At 39.1% G+C, this 25,116-nt stretch overlaps 11 protein-coding genes across 11 annotated transcripts; 4 read left to right on the forward strand and 7 right to left on the reverse strand.

Moving 5' to 3' along the window:
- Nucleotides 1–328: 328 nt before the first annotated feature.
- On the forward strand, nucleotides 329–5,408 carry BEWA_036850 (hypothetical protein; the record flags this gene model as incomplete). The annotated part of the gene is made up of 4 exons (XM_004833044.1): nucleotides 329–483; nucleotides 1,123–1,419; nucleotides 3,366–3,633; nucleotides 4,002–5,408. The coding sequence occupies exons 1-4, from the start codon at nucleotides 347–349 to the stop codon at nucleotides 5,406–5,408; spliced, it is 2,109 nt and encodes a 702-aa protein (XP_004833101.1). The 5' UTR covers nucleotides 329–346.
- A 44-nt stretch (nucleotides 5,409–5,452) lies between these two features.
- BEWA_036860 (hypothetical protein) lies at nucleotides 5,453–6,107 on the forward strand (the record flags this gene model as incomplete). Its single annotated transcript, XM_004833045.1, has 2 exons — nucleotides 5,453–5,662; nucleotides 5,910–6,107. 2 exons carry the CDS (start codon nucleotides 5,453–5,455, stop codon nucleotides 6,105–6,107), a joined length of 408 nt encoding a protein of 135 aa, XP_004833102.1.
- Nucleotides 6,108–6,188: 81 nt separating this feature from the next.
- On the reverse strand, nucleotides 6,189–6,478 carry BEWA_036870 (hypothetical protein; the record flags this gene model as incomplete). Its single annotated transcript, XM_004833046.1, has 3 exons — nucleotides 6,189–6,234; nucleotides 6,269–6,357; nucleotides 6,392–6,478. 3 exons carry the CDS (start codon nucleotides 6,476–6,478, stop codon nucleotides 6,189–6,191), a joined length of 222 nt encoding a protein of 73 aa, XP_004833103.1.
- Nucleotides 6,479–6,777: 299 nt separating this feature from the next.
- On the reverse strand, nucleotides 6,778–8,622 carry BEWA_036880 (hypothetical protein; the record flags this gene model as incomplete). Its single annotated transcript, XM_004833047.1, has 2 exons — nucleotides 6,778–7,350; nucleotides 7,516–8,622. 2 exons carry the CDS (start codon nucleotides 8,620–8,622, stop codon nucleotides 6,778–6,780), a joined length of 1,680 nt encoding a protein of 559 aa, XP_004833104.1.
- Nucleotides 8,623–8,854: 232 nt separating this feature from the next.
- BEWA_036890 (hypothetical protein) lies at nucleotides 8,855–9,478 on the reverse strand (the record flags this gene model as incomplete). The annotated part of the gene is made up of 2 exons (XM_004833048.1): nucleotides 8,855–9,093; nucleotides 9,169–9,478. 2 exons carry the CDS (start codon nucleotides 9,476–9,478, stop codon nucleotides 8,855–8,857), a joined length of 549 nt encoding a protein of 182 aa, XP_004833105.1.
- Nucleotides 9,479–9,602: 124 nt separating this feature from the next.
- BEWA_036900 (signal peptide containing protein) lies at nucleotides 9,603–10,937 on the reverse strand (the record flags this gene model as incomplete). The annotated part of the gene is made up of 1 exon (XM_004833049.1): nucleotides 9,603–10,937. The coding sequence occupies one exon, from the start codon at nucleotides 10,935–10,937 to the stop codon at nucleotides 9,603–9,605; it is 1,335 nt and encodes a 444-aa protein (XP_004833106.1).
- A 211-nt stretch (nucleotides 10,938–11,148) lies between these two features.
- BEWA_036910 (hypothetical protein) lies at nucleotides 11,149–11,727 on the reverse strand (the record flags this gene model as incomplete). Its single annotated transcript, XM_004833050.1, has 1 exon — nucleotides 11,149–11,727. The coding sequence occupies one exon, from the start codon at nucleotides 11,725–11,727 to the stop codon at nucleotides 11,149–11,151; it is 579 nt and encodes a 192-aa protein (XP_004833107.1).
- Nucleotides 11,728–12,090: 363 nt separating this feature from the next.
- Nucleotides 12,091–17,130, forward strand: BEWA_036920 (hypothetical protein; the record flags this gene model as incomplete). Its single annotated transcript, XM_004833051.1, has 6 exons — nucleotides 12,091–12,106; nucleotides 14,604–14,860; nucleotides 14,935–15,510; nucleotides 15,546–15,656; nucleotides 16,715–16,835; nucleotides 16,904–17,130. The coding sequence occupies 6 exons, from the start codon at nucleotides 12,091–12,093 to the stop codon at nucleotides 17,128–17,130; spliced, it is 1,308 nt and encodes a 435-aa protein (XP_004833108.1).
- Nucleotides 17,131–18,407: 1,277 nt separating this feature from the next.
- Nucleotides 18,408–19,898, forward strand: BEWA_036930 (hypothetical protein; the record flags this gene model as incomplete). Its single annotated transcript, XM_004833052.1, has 1 exon — nucleotides 18,408–19,898. One exon carries the CDS (start codon nucleotides 18,408–18,410, stop codon nucleotides 19,896–19,898), a length of 1,491 nt encoding a protein of 496 aa, XP_004833109.1.
- Nucleotides 19,899–20,187: 289 nt separating this feature from the next.
- On the reverse strand, nucleotides 20,188–20,640 carry BEWA_036940 (hypothetical protein; the record flags this gene model as incomplete). Its single annotated transcript, XM_004833053.1, has 1 exon — nucleotides 20,188–20,640. One exon carries the CDS (start codon nucleotides 20,638–20,640, stop codon nucleotides 20,188–20,190), a length of 453 nt encoding a protein of 150 aa, XP_004833110.1.
- A 1,094-nt stretch (nucleotides 20,641–21,734) lies between these two features.
- Nucleotides 21,735–25,010, reverse strand: BEWA_036950 (hypothetical protein; the record flags this gene model as incomplete). The annotated part of the gene is made up of 1 exon (XM_004833054.1): nucleotides 21,735–25,010. The coding sequence occupies one exon, from the start codon at nucleotides 25,008–25,010 to the stop codon at nucleotides 21,735–21,737; it is 3,276 nt and encodes a 1,091-aa protein (XP_004833111.1).
- Nucleotides 25,011–25,116: the final 106 nt, after the last annotated feature.

Here is a 25,116-nt window from a genome sequence, read left to right on the forward strand (position 1 = left end):
ATATATTCTTTATGAAGTAGATAATAAAGGGTAGTATTTGTGGTCATTCAGGCTATACCCATCCGTAAACGTTATTCTCTGGTAAGTCTCCAGACCGATCCTCCTCCATCTACTTTCCAGGTACCTCTCCAGCATTTTTCCATCCTGTCCATTCTTCTAGGTACCTCTGTCTTCTTTAGGCTCTTTCCGGTTTATAGTCATCTATTTCCCTCTCTACTACCTTCAAAGCCTCATCCATTCGCATATCATCCACAATGTAGCCTCCACTCATCGCACAGTCACCTACACACCTCGTCCGCAGAGAGCCATTTGGCCCTTTGTGGTCGCCACTTCACTATCCATTCTAATGCACTCCAAGGCGGCGAGTTATTCGGCTTTCCAAAAGTTTTTTAACCGTTGCCTTAGGGAATGGTATGTCCAGTACGACCAAGGGACGAGTTTCTACTACGCAGATCCTCCTGGGATTCTATTTACGAGGTTGAGGTAAGTTTTGGCCTATAAAGCGGTATATAAGGGACTATACTACCCATTTGTGGACTATGGAGGTCAAGGAAGCATCTGGTAGAGGGACGGAGCTCCTAGTCCCGTAATCGGCGATTCCTGGACATCTTCTCGCGATTATACACGTAAAAGTGGCTTAAAAGAATGTTTAAACACCGTATGTGGGACAAAAAGACCAGAAATTGCCCATTTAATCGACAATTTGTGTCTAGACACTGGGTAACCAGAAGGCTGTGGAGAGTTTGAAGGACTAGCGACGATGTAACGGGCAAAATCGCCAGATTTAAAGATTTTGGATGGCTCATGATCTGAATTATGGATACGAACATCGCCAGGACGAACTATGGACCTCTAGACTTGTCATTACAAAATGCCCTAGTCATGGCGGTAGCTCTGTCCACGCTTCGCCACTTGCGATAATGAAAGCACTCATGGATTTGACAGAACAGTGGGTCTCTAAAACTCATTTCTACCACTAAAAGACCTGGGAAATAATGGATGAGACGGTTACCATAAGAGTCCGACAAAGGAAAGGCCACCGCTACTGATTCCAAGGCTCCATACAATCCACAATTCTCCTTTATACACAAAACATTTGCACAGATAGATATCAATTTTCAGGTCAAAGAAAAATGTAAAGGAGGCGTCAGTAGATATGTCCTCTTGGTACTTTGGGATGCAACAAGAAGGGATTCACATGAGTAGTTTGCTACATGGGAACTCGCTTGCTTCTCTGGAGTTTGATAGTCTTAAGAGAAATGCCTATGGAAACAAAAAGGAGGAGATTTATAGCACACTGCATTTGGGATACGATACTTGGTATTCCTCATTCATTGCCGGATCAATACTAGATGGATATCATGTAGCGTTTTGCCATCAGTATGACGTGGCTTTCAATAGCTTTTATCACTTTGGAAGGTAAGTTAATGGGTGGTGTATAGGAGTGTCTATGGGTGATGGAATGTTCCATACTGCCAGATGGTGAACTAGTTGTGAGGGAGGATGAATGGTTATCTAAAATGACGGTGCATAATGGATGATGAGTGAGCGTCTGGTAACTAACGTCTTAGACCTTAACCAAAAATGGCATCCTCTTATGGAATAACCATAGATGTAAAGAGGGATCTTGATAATGGACAACAAACAGGATATATTACTTATGACTCTGGAGGAGGTTCTGTTAGATTGGAAAAGTCTGAGGATCCTAAAGGTTCTGGTTTCTTAAAGTTCACACATACTTCAGCTACTGGAATACCTGGACCTTTCAAGGTTGATAATGTTCGGTATGATACTCAGAAGGTTGATGTAGGTGTAAGTGGTGGTATTAAGCACCTATCAGTATGGTACTGGAGAAGTGATGATCAAATGGGAAACCCACTGCTTATAGAAGTTTTGGAGAAAAATGGAGACCATCATTATCATTCCAATAAAGGAGGTCCTAGTTGGCAACCACTTTCTGGAAATCCTCGAAACAATCCACTCACCGGTAAGACACTTGAGACTCAACTTGATCACCTTAACTGCAGACTCAACCATGCAGTTACCTTGAATCTCACCTTTCAGAATTCTGATACTCTTACTAACAATCTTACTAACGGTGGTGGAACTGCAAACAAGTACTGTTGCAGTACTCATAGTCCTAATGCTACTAGCGGGAGGATCTCTGTTGAGAAAGTAAAAGTTCGTTGCGGACGTCAAAGTGCCGATTGCTACAAACACTCCATTACTGGTGGTGATAAACTTGCAAAGATTAAGTATTATCCACATGGAACTCATGACACTAGGAGGACTATAACTATTACCAAACTGAACTTACCAACTTCTGATGTACAAGTTGTATATGCAGTCTACTGTGGTAATAATCAATTATTAATATACCTTGATGATGGAGGCTCAGATGCTACCAGTTGGTACCAGAGTAGCAGTGGGAGAGATAATAGTGATGTTATTGAACAGTGGGAAAGAGTCCCGGATAACCTCAAAGGTATAGCTCCCAGCAATTTCGGTAAACTTGAATGTAAACAGTGGAATAGACTTAGGGAGGTACTACAGAAGGCTGGATGTACCTTGGGAATATGTAAAGAGCCTGCTGAACCCTCATCTCCAGGAGTAAGTGCTGCTGTTCCTCCTGGACCTGGTAGATCTGGTGTAGGTGAATCTGGCAAAGTTGAAGGCCCTAAAGTGGATACACAACGTGTTTCTCAACAATCTCTCGGTTCTGATGGAAAAAAGAGTGAAGATGGTATGGGTAAATCTCTTACTTCTCCAGAAGATAAAGAACCTAAAGCAGGCCATGATACTCCTAAAGAACCTCTTCCTGAAGGTGCTGATGGAGATGGTACTGCTAGTCAACCTAGTAGAGATACTACTGCTTCTCAAACTGAACTTCCTGAAAAAGAAATTGCTTCTACTATTGGTGCTCCTCCATCTCCTTCTACTCCTGCTGAATCTCCTGAAAAACTTACTGGCATTGAAGGAGCTGTTGCTGCTGGTCTAAGCTCATGGGCCATATTTGGATCTACCTCTGGTACCCTTGCAGGAAGTGCTGCAACATTTTTTGGAGGATGGAAACTCTACAATCGTTATAAAGGAGACCCTTGGCTATTTAGTAGTTGGTATAATGGAGTACTACCATATGTGGATACTAGGGGAGACAGACTATAAAGTCAAAAACTCATGGACAGTACTGCCATATTGGAGACAAGGATGTTGGTAATAAGAAGGTCAAGGTAACTCCAGTAGGAAGTAGTGAACTTGGAAATTATACCGCCTATAAACACACCCTACACTATCCTCTCTTTATACTCACCCACAAATCTATGTTAATGCATGTGACCACATAATGTAAATACCAAAACATTTAGGGTGCTTGAAATCGACTTTGAAAATCTCAAGACATTTCCAAAGTTTCGCCTACTTACTGGGAACCTCTACAATTTACCTTCCCTTTTGGATAGAGAACTATTCAAGTGCATCGTACTTCATGTTACAACTAAAAACTCAAAGGAACTCCTTAGAAGCAGGATCATCTATGCGTTGCATCAGATGCTAATTACAGGTGGTAGCCTAGTAGTTGTTTTAAAGGAGCCTGGTCTACTGCCAAAACTTAGGCAGTATTTACCATTTTTAAAGGTGAGTATTCCATGCAATAAGTGTATAATGAATGTTTTTTGAGGTATGATGAAGATTTTTGATTAACGGAAATTGAGTGGAGAAGACGACTAATTTATATTGCCAACTTACAATTCCTCATCCATACTGACCATTCTGCTCACACCAGTTGAGACATTAATGGAGTACTACCATGAAGGGGACTGTGGAAGAATGAATGAGTAGTATGGAGAATATGGAGTTAGAGATACTATGAGAAACTAGTCTAGTATACTGGTGAGTGAAGATGTAATATAGACGTGATTAAAAATGGAGGATGACCCAAGGGAAGCAAGTATGCATTGACATTGGTAAAAAAAGGAAATGGAAACTACACGGATCATTCTAAGAATGCTATTGGTATAGAAAAGACCGATGATAGACCCACAGATGGTTACAAGAGATACACTCACAGACCTGTATCCAAACCGTATTCTATTGGCGGAATATATTACAATGGAAAACAACAAAGTACTATACCTGTAACTGCTTCAGGTGACTATAAAAAAAGTGTCACAGCATACTATTTGAAATATGATGAAGGTAACCTAGTTCCGGTGGTTGTTGGACTTGAAAAGTCTACTGGGAGTGACAACTATTACTACCACAAAAGAAGAAATCCTCTTGTGGTTACTAGTTCTTGGGAGACAGAATTCGATATTTATCAAGAAAGTGACCTCTCTCCAAAACTTGCAACTATCAGTACTCAGCTAAAGCAATTTGTTGTACTGAATCTCGGTCAAACTAATGGGAATTACTATGCTAACGGAGAAATTAGTAAACCTCCACCAACAAATCCAAATACTCAAATTGAAGTCACTGGGCCTAATTATATCCATACAATCTATAAAAGGTACAAGCATAGTCCTGCTGGAGGAATAAATCGTATGAGACTCCTTTCTACAAAAACTACTTCTAAAAATATACCTGTTAACCCTCATGTTTATCGAACAGAGTACACTTCTGCTAATGTCTACTACTGGAAAGAGGATTCTAGACATACTAAACCATTGCTCCTTGGATTAGAATCCACAGATACTGCATATTTTAGGCTAAATAAGGATAGTAGTGAATGGGAAAGTTGCGGTAAAGCTCTGTCAGATCTTAATGGAGAGCTTGACAGGGAAAACTGTACATGGAATGATGCTCATGTTTTAGATATTTCACAGAAGAGTAATTACAACTGTCCTAGTTGCATCTATAAGCAAGTTAAAGTAACCAACTATGGTGATAACTGTGCCACTAGTGAGTATTCATACTCTCATCTTGTTGGTAGTTTCTTTAGATTTAAGGATGGAGTAACGGAGCAGACAGGAATTAACTTTCCACAAAGTACCACTCTAGTGTTTGTATATTACTATCCCAAAGGATCCGAAGGAATCCCACTCTTGGTTTATCTTCAAGATTCATCAGATAAATGGTACCAGAGAACCTCTCTTGACTTAACCGAATGGACTGAAGTATCTCAGGGCAAACCAGATGGTCCTACTAATAGTTCTGAGATCCTTCAACTTCTAAAGGCCAAATTGCCTACTGTTACTATTGACATCAGTAAGACAGATGCGCAAACTGGTTACGAAGATCCTTCTGAAGGTGGAGAAGTAAAGCAGCAAATTAAGGTTACAAGACAGAATCTAGAAGATGAATATGTTGGCTTTTCTCACTGGGTCTGGATAAAGATGGTTTCATACTTAAGGAGGTCAAACATGGTAACACTATACCTGGAATATCATCTGATTCCATTCTTAAAAGTGTAACAGCCTACTACTCTGACACTGAGTTTACGCCTGACACGCTTCTAATGCTTGGCTTTAAGAAAAAGAATGGTAGCCCTCAAAACTATGTGTATTATGGGAGAGGTGAAGATAAGACTAGATGGACTGTTATTCCTGGAAATACTAAACTGGAAGGTGATAATCTCACTAATCAACTCAAGAAGTTGAAGGAGAAACTTGAGAGACCTGTAGAGGAAACTCAAAGTAAATCCACTGGACTTTCAACAGGAGCTAAGGTAGGAATTGGCATTGCAGGTGTCGGTGGAGTAGGGATTACCGGTGTTGTTGTCTGGAAACGGCCTTCCATAGTCTCATTTCTAATCGCTCGTTTGTAATGTACTACAGGAAGAATGCTCTCATCTCTGCAAATAGGCATAACCAGGTAGTAGACACTCCCCTCTAGACTCCTCTCTTGTTGTATTCATGTTTGCAAGAAATACCTAACCTCTCACATTTCCAAATCCACCCACACAACACATTTAGGATGTAAGACTCTTTGTAGAACGCGGGTCAGTACCATTTCAAGAGAGCGAGGACATCAAGGCGCTCATTGACCTTCTTGGCAACTACACGATTGGTGAGGGAGTTTTGTCCAGAATGAGACTGCAGGTCTTGTGTTTTTATAAAATCGCAGACAAAAGACCAAATTTGGCACTCAAAGGACACATTGACACCCAGTAGTGGAGTTGATGTGTGGATAAAATATGAAAAGTTACATCAGACCAGTGAATATTGGTACTACACATTCTATAGTGGCAAGGATTAAGCAGTTTGTGCATCCTTTATAAATTTGTAAAGGGTATCGTTTCTGGATAAAGTGTGAATTAAACAAGACAACATACCTCGTTTGATGTTTCTGATAAAGCCCGTCTAGTGTTTCTAGGACACTATAGTTTGCGATGTTTGTGAGATTGCGAATTTCCATAGAAATCTGTACACCAATATCCCCAAACTTGAAAAATTACCTTGTCTAAAAAGTGTTTTATTGGTTGTTCCAGCTTATCCAAATTTATGCTCATTACAACCAGATCTACAGGTGTTACGCTTTCCATTAGTTTTTCGTTGTTCAAAAGCTGAACATATCAATGAGGCACGATATATATAACCTACGTTGAGAAATGAGGAACAACGATAATCAAGAGAGACAAAAGATGACAAAATGTTAAAGAGGTTTTCATATCTGTAAATGTGTCATGCAGAGAAATAATGGAACGAGCAGAGCAAGTGGGTGATGTGGGAAAATTTCAGTCAATGGAATATTTATTTCATACTACTCTTTGGTACTACTCCAAACATCTTTGCATTAACTTGTGGGATGAGGGGAGGGCAACCAGGATATCACTCGACAATTTCATACGGCGGTACTAAATAGCATGGTTATAGCACTTAATATGGCCTTCCTTTTCCATATTCCAATAACCGTTGTTATCTCCGTACCTACAGTTCCAAGAGATGCCCCAACTATGGTAACGACGTCGGAGGATGGATCAGGAAAGTGAATTTTCTTTAGTTTCTCAAGTTCGGTCTTAAGGTTATCCTCCTCAAGTCGATTTGTTTCCTGATTAGCAATCTTGGTCCAAGTATTTGCGTAAAAACGAGCCTTTCTGTAGTAGGTGTACTTGTTCTCGCTAGCAACCAGCTCTACCAGCAGTGGTTTATCATACTGAGCATCTCCATCCAAATAGAATATAGATACCTCGGTTAGAATATCCTCAGATTTTACACCAAGAGAAACTCCTTTATGTTCAATATCTTTTAGCCTAGAACTTCCACTATCATCTTTATTGTGGATATACTGAGCATAAGATTGATCGATATCTTTTTTGGAAACTTTGAACTTTAGAGTATTTCTTCTCGGATTATACGTTGCCTCAGTAGTTTCTGTCTTAGAAGCATCCAAAATTACTTTAGGTGTAGCATACCGCTGAAGGATATTTGGAATCTTGTCCTTTTAGGCTCCCTGAGAATTTTTCAAACTTGTTTCCTTTTCCCAGTGAGTGTCTCCTAAACATCTACTATACCAGTGATAGCCTCTAATAAAAAAGTATATAAGGAATGGCTTATTAATACCATATTCATACCAATAAACACATATGTTATTTATACCTGTTACAAATGGGAATCCAGTTTGTTCTCTAGTATCTTCAAAGAATCTAAAAATAGAAGGTGGTGCCTTGTTTTCAGTCATCTGATAACCATGAATATAATATTGTTTTTCACGATCAAGCAATATATTAAGCTGGTAGTTTTTACAACTAGGGCATTGATAAGATTCACTTTTTTCTGATATATTTATAGCGTGTGCTCCACGTCTTTTACAGTTCTGTTTGTTAAGTTCCTCTCTTAGATTACTATCATTTATATCTTTAGTTTCATTCCAACGAAAACCGTTAGTAGTAGTATAATATACCGAAGAACTTTCATGAAAGAACTGAAGAATAAGTGGTCTATAATATATCTCGTCATATATCCAATAGTATACAGAAATATTGGATTTCTGTATCGGTTCCGGTTTTAAAATTTGAAAACCTCCATCGTACTTTATAGTCCCAAGTTCACCATCTTTTGGAGTATGTGTAAGTTTTCTGTACACACCATCTCTATCAGGATATCTAGTCTCTACTAAATCTACTCTTCTACCAACTTCACTGGTATAGTAGTAACTTTTACCATCTGGCTTGACTATTCCATCTGCAGGATACCTATTAATATCTACAGTAGCATCATTTTTCCTCCAAAACTTCTCTCTTATGTCTTTAGGGAGAGTTTTATAGTCAAGCTTAGTGCTAGCCTCTACCTTTTGTAGGATTGTCCTAATATCCTGATCACTAAGTCTATTTTTTCCATTTTCTACAAACTCATCAAACTCTGATTTATCATCTACATCTTTTCTGGCATCTTTGCGTACATAGTAATAGTTTCTATCCTTTTCGGTGGTAATTTGTACAGCCAAGAGAATATTTCCCGTATTTTTAAAATATGTGGTAACTTTTGAGATCTTTCCTTTTGGTGGAAGAAAATACAAGTATTTTTCGCTTTCATATGAGAGTAATTCCAGTTCAAACGATCCTCCATAAGACTTTGTGTATTCATAGGAAGTATATCCTTGTGGACCATTATGCTTATGGGACCCGTTTATGCCATCACCTCGGCTATAGAGTTTGCTCGGATCTATATCCAATTTTACACTTGTCATCCTCCATTTTTAATCGCAAGTCATACAGGAATTTCGGCATATACCCTTCCAACCACTCCATATTCTTAATTATTCCAGAGCCACATTTAGATAGCACCACCCAGTCATCTTTAACTGTGTGAGAATCCCTCCGTATGAACGGCATAGGAGAAGTAGTATAAATCCATGGTATTCCATATTTCTTCCTAAACACATCCCCACTTGATCCTTTGCTCATTCTGATCGTTTAGACTTACCTTATAATGGGAAACTTTGGAATTAAATGGACATTTGTAATATCATCAATTATCCTCCTCTTGTATGATAGCCTTTTTAGACCTTCTAAAACGACCAAAGCTTCGTTCAACTCCATATATTTGATCTGCTTTTCAAAGTAGTAGATGAGTTTCTCAAGCAGCGAATTTGCCTCTGAGAGTTCATTTATGAGTTCCAAATCCAAGTGAGATAGAGAAAAGAATAAAGTAGCCTTGCCTAGACATTTACATGTACATTGTAACGGTGGATAACATGGAGAGTATAATCTAGCTAGGGGCATACAAAACTCACTTTTAATATCCAAATCATTATATCTTTCATTAATCTTTTCTAAAAGTGCTCTAATTAGCTCAAACTCTAGACTTTTATTTGATATTACAAGGGAGAATACGTCTATAAAAACGACGTGCATAAATAAAACTTGAAGAATAAACAACATACCTATCAAATGACCCAAGTGTATACTAGATAAATTACCAATATCTTTAGCCAAATCGTTAGCATGCTCGTTTATCAAATCTTGCATCCCTTCCACAAGTTCCTCTTGCAGTGCATCCTTTGTCCAAAGTTCCAGAGCAAGTTTTACACTCAAAAATGTCATATTTATCGATGGATCTGTACGTTTTAGATTGAGAATAAGAGTTATAAAGACAAAATTAGGCGAGAAATGAACTACATGCAGCTTTGACAGACAGAGTAGAGTGTGGGTAGTAGAACATAATCATTCAAAGTACCAGTGCTTTATCCAAGAGTCTGTCAAATGTTTTGTAGTCAATCTTCTTCCATTCATCCTCCCTTTTTTTAAAGCAGCAGGACGAAAATAGTTCAGATTGTCTAAGGTATAGTTTTAAAAGCGCAATATCCTCATTTAGATGTAATTCAGCTAGGAAACAAGCTTGGTTCGCCTTTCCTTCCCAGATTATTTCATGTTCGTATGAAACTTGGCCTATTACAAAACCATTCCTGGTGGCATAATACCTTGTAACAAGACCACCTACCGCATCAACGGTAAGAACATACTTGTCAATATCTTCGTTTTCCGATGAAATATCCAGCGATACCCTAGCCACAGTTCCTATTCTTAACTTGTTAATTTTCTCTATATACTTTTTAGTAGATAGATACCATCCTGTTTTCTTTGTGAAAACGCAATTGGTAGGATTTTCCTTGAACTTGTAAAATTTGTAGCACAGTTTGAATGACGCCTTTGTTCTCAAGAGTACCATATTTTGTTTTCCATTTTTGAAAAATGATATACAAAATGTACATCGCTCTTTTGGGGCTCCCTCCCATATTTCATAGTTTCCAGATATTATCATTTTAACTTCGGTTTTTGGCCTTATTATGTAAACTCTAGATAGAATTCCAGTAATGTTTACATCAATAGCTGTGCAAATTGATGCGTCTGGATGAGTAAGATCCAGAATTGATAAGGTAGTGGCCCCGACTGGAGTTTGTGGAGGAACTTCTTCAAATTGTCTCTCAGAGTGATAACTGTTAGACCTGCTACCTCTGGATATTACACTAAGCAAATTTAATCTTCTTTTGCTTGGTGCAGGAGGCTGGGATTTCCTCTCCTCTCTGACCGAGTCGTCTGAAGTAACATCAGATTCCCCTACGGTTCCATCCGAAATCTCTGAACTTTGAGATAATGGTCGTTCTTGTACGGATTTCCATCCAGAATTATCTTCAGCTTTCCTTTCGTAGTATCTGATCTCAGACCCAGTACTAGACAAGATGTGGAGGTTTAACCTACTCACACCCTCTTTATAGTTTAGGAAAACTACGGTGCACCTTTCATCTCCAACATGAGTCCATATCTCTTCTTTACCATCTGTAATCTTTCCAAAGGGATGATTTTTTGGGAAGAATGATGTATGGAATGCTCCATACATCACATCAGTATATTCATTAGTTGTGAGAGGGTTAATATTGGTTATATCGAGTGATACGTCTAGAGGGGTCCGACTAGATTCAGAGGCGTCCCGATCTTCTTCAACATTACCACAACTACAAAGATGAAAGAGGAAAGTTATAACAGAGAGCAAATTTGCCTTCATTTTAGAGAATACGTCCCAACACATTACCTAATCTTTAAAGCAACTGCAACTTGTCTAGTAGATAAAACTTCCAGCAAAGAATACCATCCACAGAGAATATAATTGTAGGACATAGGTGAATAAAAAGAATGTGTAATAGGTAGCTATTCGCAGCTGCCCCTATGTACGCCTCTGGTCGCACTCTACTCTGTCTGTCAAAGCTGCATGTAGTTCATTTCTCGCCTAATTTTGGCTGTTTAACGGTTACCCTTTGTTCATATACGTAAAAATTTATAAACTCACCGCTCTTTGTGAGATAGTCCAGTATGGTCTCTTTTACATTATCACAAAAATGTCCGTGAATAACCTTTACAGCCCGCTTAGACATGAATTTGGAGCAGTTTATAAGTAAAATATCATGAGGGCTCACTGAGTGGACTGGAGATTTACCAGATTGTCCGGGAATAGCATCTGGAGCAGTCCCGGGTTTATCTTTTGTTCTCATCTTCTCTCCACCATCTTGCTCAGAAAAGACCTTGTAATGACTCCTAAGGTGTCCATTTATAAAAGGAAAGCCAAGCGACTGCTTGTATAGGCCAGGATTCGAACCTCGAGTGAGTGTGTAGTACGTCTTGAGCAGGTCCTTGCCATTCTTTTTATACTCCTCCTTGTTAGCCAAGACTTGGAATGCCACATCTCTGACCTCTTCTATGGTCCAGCTGTGTATCAAATTCCTTTCAAAGCTCTTTCTTACGTGCATGGTGAGTTTACTGGCGTCCATCGACAGGACATTTGGGAGCTTTTGAGCCATTTTTCATCCGCAACTTTTACCTGTCTGAATATTCTCTGCGGTTTACCTCAATAAAGTGGTAAAATGGCTCATATGGACCGCAAAATCAGCCTAGACAGTGGAAGGTCTTGATATGACTTGAAAGGGACCTAAGGAGCTGAAATTTGGGACCCACAAGATCCCATGATCTTTAAAAGAAGCCATAAACGAATGGAGAAGGAATTAGCCCATGAAACGCAGTGGATGTAGAAAAATGGAATGTGTAGACCAGCACCCAACCCCCTGGAGCGCCGTGGACGGCAAAACCGTCAGTTTAAATGTAGAATTGAGTGTAGTTTCAGGTGGATTAAATTTGGAGGCCAGATTGGCGGATTAAGTGACAAAATGGGTGCCGATGATGGTAAGTTGAATGCGATGTCTTGAGCAAAGCAAAAGACTGGAGAACGGAGTGAGCCTGAGCGACCAACAGGAGCTCTATGGTGACCAAAGGGAGCCTATAGAAGAGTAGGGAGTAACTAAGGTACTGGTCTGCTCCCTTTGGTCGCATTGAGATACTCATGTATCTCAGAGTTTTGAAAGACCATACTCTCTGAACATGGAGGATGACCGGGGATGTGGTATATGAACTCAGTTTACGGATAAAGAAAAAATGTGGAAAGAACGGAAAAAAATGTAGTTGCCCAGGTAATGATACCATACCCGGCTTAACAGCCAAGAAGGAGGATAGTATTGAAAATGTTGTCGGTTTTGTTTCATATATTCATTACAGTAAAAAGGAATTCAGAGTACTCAAAAGTATAGGTAATGATGATGAGGAGCCGAATGTTGAAAGCTACCAAGAAGTTAAAAGGGTCAAGAGTGTTGCTGTTTACTACTGGGAGAAGGATGAAAGAAAACCTCTTCTTATTGAAGTAGAGACTAGTACTGGAAAGGAATACTATTATAAATACAGAAAGAATGAAAAGGAAGCAGATGACACTCATAAGATTTGGAAAAAAGATGCCAGTTCTAATGGAACATCCTTGCAAGATAGACTCCATGAGAGAAATCTCGGTATCAACAATGTTTTCCCTCTTAATCTTAGTAATCCTGAGAAGCCTTTTGAGTCAACCTCCAACATTGCAAAGAATGTAAGAGTAGAACTCTCTAAAACGACTTCCCTTTCTGGTAGTAGCTATACGTTTACTGAGTATAAGCTCAATCGCCAGGGAGAGACAAGGTTTTCTATGGCAGTACTTGACAAGAAAAAGACTAACATTCAAATTCCTCCTAATGAGATAATTACTAATTTCAGACTTTACTTTTCTGGTACATCAACAGTGCCTGTTGCGCTCGAGTTTAAACTACAGAATGGAAAGTCCAGATTAATTTATAGCACGAGTAAAGACGGTACTGAATGGCAGGAGGATGGCAGTAGTGATAATACATCCTATGATAATACTGAAAACAGTCGATTCACGGCAGAATTTATCAATAAGCTAGATGAATTTTCTTGTGAGCATCGCAAAGAAGTCGCCATTGACTTATCCTCTTCTAGAAATGGATCCTATTGCTGCAAAGAGCATGCAGGTACTAAGGGTAAGGATGAGGGAAAGGTCAGAGTTGAGAAAAATGAAGTTTCCTGTGAACATAATCAATCACCATCCATTCCATATCAAAAACATACCATTAGTTCTGGATGGAGTATTTCCGGTATAAAATACCATGAAAGTGACCACTCTAGTGGCGAAGTGAGGATGATAAAACTAGGCGATAAAGCATTTCCAATCTCTGGTGTACAAGCCATATATGCGGTATATTGCAGAAATGATCCAAAACTAATATATATCGAAGGTGGACCTCAGGAAGTTAAGGGTTGGTGGTTTAAAAAACCCACTAGAGGTGATAATGAAAATGAAGATTGGACAAAAGTAGATCTCCCTAACATGCAACCAAAAGATTTAAGTGAGAATACAAACCATGAAAAATATAACAAACTTATTGAGGAACTAAGGACTGTTGAATGTGTAGGTTTGCAAAAATGTACTGAATCTGCTCAACCCTTATCTCCAGTACAAGTTGCTCCTGCTACTACTTCTGTTCATCCTGGACCTATAGGACCTACTGGTAAAGCTGGTGATAGAGGCTCTGCCGGTAATAATCCAGAAAAACCTCTATCTCCTGGTGATCCTGGTGCTGGACTTCCTGAAAAATCTACTAATCAAGGTGGAGAAACTCAATTTGGTAGTTCATGGGCTAGAAGTGTTACCGGACTATTTGACTGGTCATTGGGTTCACTTTTTTCTGATGTTCAAGAAGCAGTTGCTAAAGGTATTGTTCAAGGCATTACAACCGCACCTTATCACCTGTTTAATGGTCTTTTCAGTGTTAATAAAGCTATATCTGAAGTACAAAAGTCTTATGGTGCTCAATCTCCTGTAGGTTCTCGTGGAACGGAAACCCACGAAGTTACTACTACTGATACCACTACTACTTCTGATTCTGCTGATTCTGAATCTGCTCCTGGAACTCCTCCTAAACCTGAAGCTCTTGGTGGACTTGGTCTTGCCACTGGTGGAGCTATAGGATCATGGGCTATCTTTGGAGCATCTTCGGGTACTCTTACAGGATCTGCTGCAACCTTTTTTGGAGGATGGAAACTCTATAATCGCTATAAAGGAGATCCTTGGGTTAGACAGATTTGAGACTCTATGGACTCTCCCAGAGATGGCCTAGTAGGGAGACTAGCTTGGATACTGAGTAGTTTGTCTAATGGAGTACTACTGTGAGTAGATACTATGAAGCTCCCTGAAAATATGGATTAACCATCTTTAGCCCCGTTTGATCACACAGATTACTTCCATTGCTCAGATTTATATCACACATTAACATTTCACCCTTATACACCAACATTACAGAATACTTTCGGCGCATGTTCACGAGAATTGACAATTTTGTGGGCGAGTACGACTTTTTGGATTTAAACTACCCCTGCAACATCAGGTTCAAGGGCCATAACTTCCCGTCTGTGGCTCACGTAATTTACCTTTTGCGATATGTTCATAAAATCGATGGAGTTGAATATCACTTTACTCTTCATGGTGGATTACAAGAGACATTTGTAAATAGCATAACAGCTTTGAAGAGCGAGGATTTAAATAAAGATCTAGAGCCAGTAAGTTTATACATTTAACCCAATCCAAATATATGCATGTTACTCAAAACTGAGAATTAATGACCTGAATTTAGAACCCTGAATGGGAAAGCTGGAGATATGAATGTTTGGATAAAATTCTTCGTGATAAATTCAAGAGAAATGTAGAATTGCGAGAAAAATTACGCAAAACTGGTGATAGAGATATTCTTTATATATTGCATGACCTTTATTTGGGTTCAGATGGAAAAAATGGACAGAACATTTTGGGAAGGATCACGGAAGGAATAAGAGCAGATATTGAACAGTTCAAAGATCACGTGGTATGGTTATCTGTCTGCAATAACCTATGCAGCGAACCGTTTTCCATTGAGATTGAGCAAGATGATGATAGATTTGATCTAACGGGCTCCAATTGTTATGATATTGGAAGGCTTCCTAGTTGTCATATAAAGCCTCTAAATACATCAATAAGCAGAATTCACGCATCCGTATTTGTAGACAAGGGTGCAAACATATATATTGTTAATTACAACGCTTTAACTGGTCTTAAACTCAATAATCGCACCCTCGAAGCTCATACACCAAAAAGGCTCCACAATGGTGATGAGTTCACCTTGGGAACTTCTAGTAGGATATACAAGGTTTATATTGACAGAGATCACACAAGAGTGAGTTTTGTCTATCCATATAACTTTGTATACAGAACTACCTTGAAAGGGTTGAAGATAGAAGGAAGGAAAATGTTAAAAAGGCGTCACTCAAAGCCAAGAATTTGGAGAACGAGCTCAAGACATTTCTCGAAGGATCCTTGGAGGTATGTTTATAGATTCAAGTACATTAATAACTAAATGGGCATGGATTAGAGAGTCTATATCGGATGAAAGTATCCAAAATCATGAATAGAATACAAGAGGTATGTCATAAAACAGTGTTCCTCTTCTGTTCGTATACTATTCTGCTCACACCAGTTGAGACATTAATGGATCGTTAGTATGGAGACTATGGAAAATGATATATACTGGATACTCTATTCTCTTCTTTTTCCAATGGGGTATGCTTGCTCGTTCATTCTTCCTTTTATCATCTCCCTCCTCTACGGAGCAATTACAGCGAATGAAGACTAATATACAGTTTGCAATAACCACTTGGTTTTCGAGAGGGAGGTAGCTGAGAGATATGAGGATTACTGCAGTACCGTGAGCAATGTGTCTAGTGAGATTATGTAGCGCCTTTTTGTGCTGTGGAGGAAGTAAAACAGATGAAAATGTTACTACTAAACCTACTTCTCCCATTACTCTTGACCTTTCCAACCCTGATGAGACAAAGTTAGATGTGCATATGGAAAATGAATCCGAAGTGTCATTAAAGGAGTATTCTCCGAAGAATACCTTTCATATCTCCTCGGTTATTGAAGCTGATAAGGAACTATGGACTAGTAACGATGGTCTTAATCGTTGTCTTTCCTCTCTTATTTATAAAAATGGTGATGAGGAAGTGCTGAATATTACAGTAGTGGAGAGAATGACAAGGTGCTTTAACTACTTTGAAAAGACTGGTAATGAATGGAAGAGCATAGCTAAGAAGGAGGACTTTTTAACTAAGCTAAAGGCAATTATGGCAGGGTATACTTCCACTTTATCACCTCCTAGTGAAGAGTATACTACTCCCGCTCAATAGTTACCCCTCATGGAGAATACCTATTTCTACCATTAGGCAGTGGAGACTCTCATGGTTGTATAACCTAACCCATGCAATAACTAGGAACCTTTATCCGTTTATCGCACACAAATTAATGATATAAACTCACCTGATTGACGCCCATGATTGCTCATATTCCCTACTCTGCTATCTTCATCTTTATTCACAAAACAGGTCATGGTATCAAATGTATCATATAAGACGAAAAGGGCGGAGTTGTATGACTTCTTTGGCGTCTGTGGGGAAATAGACTCTATCAAAATACCGCAAAGAGGAAGATCAGAAGAAGGAGATGGTAAGTACGACTGCTTATATAGTCACTAGTATATACACACTGATTTCGCATTAATCGCAAACGTTCAGATGCATGTGCATCCCGTGGTATCGCTTTTATAAAATTTAAGACTAGAAAGGCAGCAGAAGCTGCACTTGAAAAGGATGGAACATCTTTAAACTATAGAAAGATCCAAGTAAAGTATGCAACTCAAGACTCATGGGAAGCTACTTTTGTTCGCTCCAGGGAACGCAGGAGCAGAAGCAGAGAATATCGTAGAAGTAGAAGCACAGATCGCAAAAGATACAGACGCTAATTTTTAGTAAATTTATAAGTACATGGTAGACAGATTTATCTCTCCAAAATGTGCAAAGGTTAAAGAGGGTGTAGTTTCTGTAACATGAAAGTTCGTAAGAGCCGAATAGCAGTACAAGCACCGCAATAATATAGAAATGTTAAGCTGTATACGATTTACCGCATAGAATTGTGTCTTTGTGGATCGACGGAATTGTGAATATCGGGGTGGTGTCAATCTAGAATTTTCGATAAAAAAGTAACTTTGACATTTCCGCGCTTTAAAACATATGGAAGTAAAAACTATGAGTGTAAGGATCTTTAAAATATTTGCATGCACAGATTTTATCGGATGAAAGACGTTGTAATGACTGTAGCTTTTCAGAGGGGGCACTGTACATTTTCGAGATTCCGTTCATGAAAATCTGGAATAAATGAGTAATAGGCATGGAAATGTTAATTATGTACATTTATTCTTAAAGAATGCATATAATGGCTGGTTATATGGCGATAAACTAAAATTGTGAGTTGTGACATCTCAGAAAGTCATGACCCAGTTCTGACAGTTAGATGCGTTTATAATGTATAAATTATATATTTGTTACTGTTAGACATTTATAAGCCTCATTCAGTCAGTTTATCAGTTTTATATAATGTTGTTTTGCAAAATTGTGAAAAGACGATAATTTGCGTTCCCATCATCTAAACCTCAGATTCCTCACAAAAGACTGTCTTACAGCATGTAAGCACAAGGATACATCTACATAAACTACAAAACAAATGGTTTATCGATTAAATGTCTGCTACTCATTCCCTACTGTCTTATTAATGTGCCCTACAGGTCCAGATTGAAAGACTTGAGATATGATTTATATAATCGTAACTCTTGTTAGCTATACATGAAAAACATTTTATTAGATCATAAAGATCCAGAATACTCCATAGTTGTCCACTAATTTGTGAACTATCATTTTATAAAATTTGCATGCAGATGTTAACCTTTGTCGTGGATTCCAGATTTTTATTGCGTAGAAAGAAGAGTAGATACGACCAAATGATTAAAAATGTATAGTTTTATCCATTTAATGTTCAGTCAATCGTCATAATAGACTCTTGTTTCGATAAGGCAATAAACAAGTTTGGACCTGGAACTCACGATAATAGGAATGCTAAACGTAAACTTTGGTATAAATACGAAAGTACCTTGTCCTTACTCTTTAAAAATACGCTAAAATTTTCAAAATACTGGATGCAGATTATAAAATTTAGGGGGATAGCTTAGATGAATAAACCGAGAGAATGGAAAAGACATGTACGAGTTACATTAACGCAGAATATTTGCATTATTCAGACGTAAATATAGCCAAAATTGTTGATGATCTGCAGACGTTTGCAGGTTATGAAGATTCCTGTGGTAATACCGTCATCGTGAAAAGAGAGGATAACCAGCCTACTGATGGATATAAAAGGTATTTACACATTGTCCAAGGATATATATGTGATGTGAAATACAACAAAGATGTTCTACACGGACTAGAAGACGTAAAAAGTGCAAATTACACGATGGCAGATGTGCATTATTGGGAACATGATTATGGCAACCTACTGCCACTGCTGATTGGATTAACCACGGACCAAAAGAGCTACACATACTACAGCAAATACAACTACTTGTCAAATGCAGAACCATGGGTTGAGGATTGTAGCAGCCTCTATACCTCTGAAAATTTTGGGAAACTCCCAATAATTAGCAAGGCACTCGACGACATTGTTCTCTTGAATCTCAGCATAACTGCTGATTCATATGGAGTTAACGGGCAACCATCGTCACCCGTTAATCCAGATGTTAAGATAGAGGTTGCTGGACCAAACTTGTACCGCATATACAATGAATACAGGCACGCCCCTAAAGGTCTCATGTCGCTTTTATCCACCGTACACAATGAAACAAACATCCCGTTTGCAAATATCCAACATTACAACAAAGTGAGTAGCGCATCAGTCTACTACTGGAGTGAAGATAGGGATCATGAAAATCCACTAATTCTTGTTAGCACATCCCGTGATGACATTTCCTACTATTATGCATACAATAACAACCGATGGGAATACGTTGAGCATAAATCAGAAGTTAAACACTTTAATGGCGATCTAGATAGACAAAATTGCGTATACAATAAAGCCCATAGAGTCGATATTTCACTCTCCAGCGAGTACTCCTGCATGTCTTGCAATAGACAAAAGATCAACGTTAAGGAAGATGTCATAGAGATTGAAACTGGCAAATTTACGAGGTTTAAACACTTTATAAAAGATGATGAAAAGTTATCCGTCGCCTACTTTACTTTTAATTTTGGCGACATCCAACAGGGTCTCCCATCTCTAAGGGATGTAGAGCACGTCTTTGTCTATAAATATCCAAAGGACGGGGAAATTTTGCTCGTAGAAGTTCCGTATGAAGGGTATAGCAAGTGGTACAAGAAAAGCCTGGATAAAGAAAATGAATGGGAAGTAGAGGCTGATCTCGATGACAATTCCAAGGCTGAGCAAATTTTAAAAGTATTAAAAGGACCAAACGCGGATATATCCGCTCCGGAAGAAGGAGATAAAAACAAAATTATACAAACAAGGACAAATTTTCATGCAGATGACCATCCGAAAAGGCACATAGATTTCGTTACTCCCGCAATAGTCGCTGCTTTAACCCTTATTGCCGTATGCTTTGAGAGTTATAATTACGTCTACAACCAAAAAAGAAGTTGCATTCACAGCCTAGCCCGAATGTTGTGATGATTTTAGAGTGTTTTGTGTCAAGTCTATGGAACTAGTAGATTAATTTACTAGTAGGCACATAAATGCCAACATTTTCAAGAATGGAGTTTATTCACGTTTACAATTTACCTCTTGAAGACGAGGGGAACACATTTTCATGCACAGGTAAAATGTCAAACTGCATTTAAAAAGCTTATTTGCACAAGCTTTAACAAGAGACAAAGTCTCAAAACTAAAGTTACATTGTTGAAATTAAACATTTGTCCAAACTCAGTGAGTCTATGGTCATGTGTTCTCTCTGCATGATTTACTTATTCCTGCGTATACACCAACACGAATCTCCATTCTTTTCATAGTATTGCATTCTAAATCTCCCATCATTTCTTACTTTAACTATTTGAATCAATGTTACATCTCCTTCAGTATAGGTTCTTACAAAAACAATTCTTTTACTATTTTCGCCATTCAAAGATTTCCAAATGTTTTTATCACCATCTATGAGTTCATTGGCGTTGCAACCATAACTAGGAGCAAAGATGGTGGTTTTTACTTCTCCAAACTTTCCCTCTGTGTATCTCAAGTTTGAATTATCCTTCCTTGAAATGTCAATGGAAAGTGTGGGTTGTCTATTCGGAGTTGAGTCATCTGGAAACTCTCCGTACCTTTTCGTTGAATCTGCTATCCGTTTACTGTTGGACTCTTTGAGGAGTGTGAGTGTTGTCAAGTTATCAGAATAACTTGCTATTGCCAGGTGTATCATTGTAGATTTACCATAATGAAAGTGAATGATTAAAAATTCAACATTCTTTTGATCTTCCCAGATATGTTCTGTCCCATTGATAACCCTTTTAGTGTATTTAGTTGCAGACTTTACAAACAACTTTACTGTTTTACCAGGCACAGAAATGTCAATCACCGTCCAATAATCGCAGGGATCCGCAAGATTTAGTGTGTTTTCATCAGAAAATGCTGTGGACGATTTTCCACTTGGTGTTTGTTCAGGTTTTTCAGTTGACCGGACAAGTCCATTACGGGTGTACTGAAAAGTTTGACTATAGGTTTGATCTGAACAATCATTTACTTTAGAAGGCTCTTTTTCATTCTTTGCATCCTCAACTTTTTTGATCGCTAAATTTGAAAGGTACTCTCCGGGTGGAGAATTTGTAGTTGGAGAGGTTTGTTTGGAATCGTTGCCCCGAGTCTCCCTTTAAAAGATTGTAATAAAGTAGCTGAAATAATGACCTCTCTCATCAGATGTTCTCTGACTTGTATAATCTGGAATTTGTTATCCATTGCCATCCTTAATAGTGCCGGAAAGGTCACATAAAGAGGAACCACAAATCCTAAATAACGCGATAATGTAGATGGTCGCTACAAAATCCATACTCTACATAATTCACAAATGTGTACCTGGATTGGAATAGTGCATTATAAACTCACTAATGCATGGGGTTAAGAGGAAGAGTTATTCCTAGGTCTATATCTGCTCCTAGTCTTTACTCCATGCTGTGTTTGTAGAGAATAAAATGAGATCATTCCGTGGAGCCTACATGGTCAAAACTGGGACAGTCTACACTGCTATAATAAAGCTCATCATGGTATCTATAGACTGTTAGTGGCATGAATGACTTTTAACCTCTCGCGGATGATCGCATAATCTCGCATTCTATCCTCCTTTTAGTTTCCACCGATCATCTTCCAGAGTATGCATAATATATACCAGAAAAACCTTAAAAATTAAAAAGTGGCTGCCTATAGTGGCAGATTAAACTGCATTAAAATGTCTCAGTGTGTAGACTTGATCGAACATAACAATAGGACCTGTTCAGGATTAATCAGTGAATACCTGATACATTAGTTGGAAGCTGCAATTGTAGCTAATTTTTTGTTGAAGTCCTCCTTACTGTTTATAGAATTCCACTTATTGTCATCTCTATAATAGTACTTTGGTTCCGGCTTAGCAGAAGAGTCTAGAAGAAGTATGTACAGAAGAAATGGATCATCACCATTGAAGTAAACTACAGCAAAAGCAACCCTTTCCTTTACCTTTTTAATTACCACTTCTTCAGCATATTTAACAGAGGTTGCAACAAAGTTAGCCCTTGGAACAAAGAGCGTCATTGGAAATACGGAATCTCTCATATCAACTACCTGTACATTATCATACTTCTGTGAACCCAGGTCCAACTCAAAGTTTACAGGGTTTCCAGATGTTCTAAGAGGGGCCAAACTTTTCTTAGGATCCTTACATTCCTTCCATCCACTCTCTTTTGTGTAATATATCTCTTCTTGTCCAGTAGGGTTAACCCTAATCACATGTAAAATGTCAGGATCCTTTCCACTAAGGTATGTTATTGCAAAGGCACAAATTTCAGAAGCGATAGCAGCTCCCCAAATCATATTGTCTCCTATTGTAAATCTGTTTATGCAAGTTCCAGTTGGTGGAATGAGTAGCTTTGCTGGTATGCTACCCACAAATGAGTCCAAAACTTGGCATCCTGGATCAGGTGATAATATATCATAACTCTGGTAGTTATTGCCAAGCTCCCTAGTTTTCATACTTGCTACCAGTTTAAAATATGTTTCCTCGTCCAGGGAGTGAAGCATGTCACCTTTTTTTATACGAAAATGCACAGCAGCAGACTTATTATCTGAATTATTTGAAACAACTATGAACATCAGGGAAATACTCGAGCTGTAGCGAGTTACATAAGCAACATTAACCCTTTCACACTTACTCTGGTTAGATTCATAAAGTTGTACATCACCATAAGTAACTCTGGTTGTGTAGAATCCTGGTTTTGGAATAAATAGCACTGTAGACATTCCAAAGAGACTGAGTTTAACAACGTCACATTCCTCTGTATTTTCTACATCCATGACATCCAAGACGAATCCATTAACAGAATTCCTGGTTGTAGCGAAATTTTTAAGTTCCTTGTCGTAGGAGATCTTAACATTCTTCCATTTCTTTTTCCCAAATCTGTTTTTATATATTCGTGAATAAGCAACAACTTCAGAACAAGATTCCGCAGTTGCATGAATCATAACAGGTTTTTTATCCTTATCATAGTGTATCTTTAGAAGAGTGCATTCTTTATCTTCGTCTGCCTTCCATACACTGGTAGAACCGCACTTTACCTCCTTTAATCCCCAAAACGGAACGCATAAAAGTGTCTCAACATCATCCATAACGCATTTGAATGTTTTACAGAGCGAGTTATCAGGATTTTCTATATCAATAACTCCTGAAGATCCCTTATCCTGTTTACCTGAATTCTTCTTTTTACTGTTTTTGTTCACTGGTGCAGCTGGTTTTGACGATAACATTCCCTCATACTTTGTTCTAAAATCTTCTATCTTCAGTTCAGTAGAACCGTTATTGCCCTTTTCAAAGAACATGTGGATCAATCTACCGGAACTTTGAATGTATAGATGAGCGAGGAAGGAACAGCCCTGTTTCTGATATGCATAGGCACGCAATAACTTCTCACCGTGACGTGCAGTCCAAAGATTAGCTGAACCAAAGCTTACAGAGAGAATCTTTGTGGCTCCATTAGGATGGTACATATAGTGTGTTATGTCTTGATCCGCTAACTTGTCCACAATTACCTTTTTTGGATCTGCTTTAGCCAAATCAAGGTCAGAGTTATTAGATCCAGCAGAATTATCTTGGACTGTGCCAGGTGTATTCGTAGCAACAGGAGTGAGTTGGCCATTCCTGGTAGGTGCCTCTACTTTGTTTGTATGTGGACTTGGTGGACCCGGTATGCCAGGAGTAGTTGTGACTGCCGCCTGTTTTGGTGCTTCCTGAACAGGGTTACCAGGTGGCTGCTGAGTTACAGGATGATTCTTTGCTTCTGTCTGAACTGGAGCTTGAGGTCCTCCAGGAGTATTAGGTTGCGCAGCTTTAGGAAGAGCAGGAGCTCCTGTTGCTTGCCGACTACCTTGTTGAGTTAAAACCTTAGTGTCAGAGTTAGGACCCAACTTAGTCCTATCCAGACTTCCTGTAGAACCTAATGATGGAGTTCCTACCGGTTTAGGGAGTGTCTGAAGATTTAATTGTCCACCCGGGAGTCCATTGTTCCCAGTATTCTGATGAGAGAGTAGTCCTGGTTGACTTGGCAAAGGTGTTTGTACAACTGCAGACTTTTGAACGTTAGAAGTAGGTAAAGTTCCCTGAGCTGACAAAAGTTTTGTTCCGTTGTTACCCAATTGTGAAGATAATTGAGAACCCTGGAGTCCAGTTGCAGGTGGAGTAGTTGGAGCTCCCTGACCAAGGGAGGATTTAGTATCCTTTGTAGTACTCGTTAAACCTATAGCAGAAGACTGAGATCCAAGAGAAGGACCTGATGAAGCAGGTTTAGGAGCTACTGGATTTGATCCTCCAGATGCATTAGTCAGAGAAATAGTACCTCCAACGGTAGCCTTAGTAGAGGGAACCTGAGGGACCTGTGGAGTTGATGTAGCCGTCTGATTTGGTTGTTCAACAGGTTTTTGAGCAGGTCGAGAAGTTTGTTGTCCACTTGCCTGTGGTAACTTCTGAGGAGCCTGTGCATTAGGTTGAGAAGTTGGTTTAATTTGCCCATTTGTATTTATTGGACTCTGAGTAGTAGTTTGTTTAGCTTGGACTTCTTTGGAAGATTGAGCAGCTGAAGTTGCTGGCTTTGCCTTGGCTTGTTCAACGGGTTTTTGATTCTGTGGAATAGCTGCAGATTTTGGTACCTCTTGGACAACTTTAGCAGCTGGTTCTTGTGGAGATTGCTGCCGTACAACTCCTTGTGACGTGGGCTGAACTGGTTTAGGAGTATGTTGAACAGCTGGTTGTGTATTCGCCTGCGGTAACTTCTTGGATTCGGTCTGTGCTGGACCTTGAAGTTGTCCCTCGGCGGCTGAAGCATCTCTCAGTTTAGCAGCTTGAACTTGAGGTGGTCGAGCAGACGTAGAGAGATTCTGCTGACAAACAGTCGGTCTAGTCTGTCCATTTGTCTTTAGTTGGCCCCGAGGAGAAGCCTGTGTGCCTGATGTGCGATTAGCAGCTGCTTGACCCTGAGGGTTTGAAGCTTTACCACCTACACAGCTGGATAGTAAAACTACGCAGATCGTGCATAGAGTTACAAGAAGCCTCATTCTCCTGTGCAAAGGTGGTGATAATGGCCGATGAATGGGAGACGGTGCCAAGAAGATCTGGGGTGTAACAGGAAGACTCCAGATGGGCATTTAAAACTTTCCCTAA

This window comes from Theileria equi, assembly GCF_000342415.1.
Source record: "Theileria equi strain WA chromosome 2 map unlocalized gcontig_1105316255037, whole genome shotgun sequence".
Classification (NCBI taxonomy): Eukaryota; Apicomplexa; class Aconoidasida; order Piroplasmida; family Theileriidae; genus Theileria; species Theileria equi.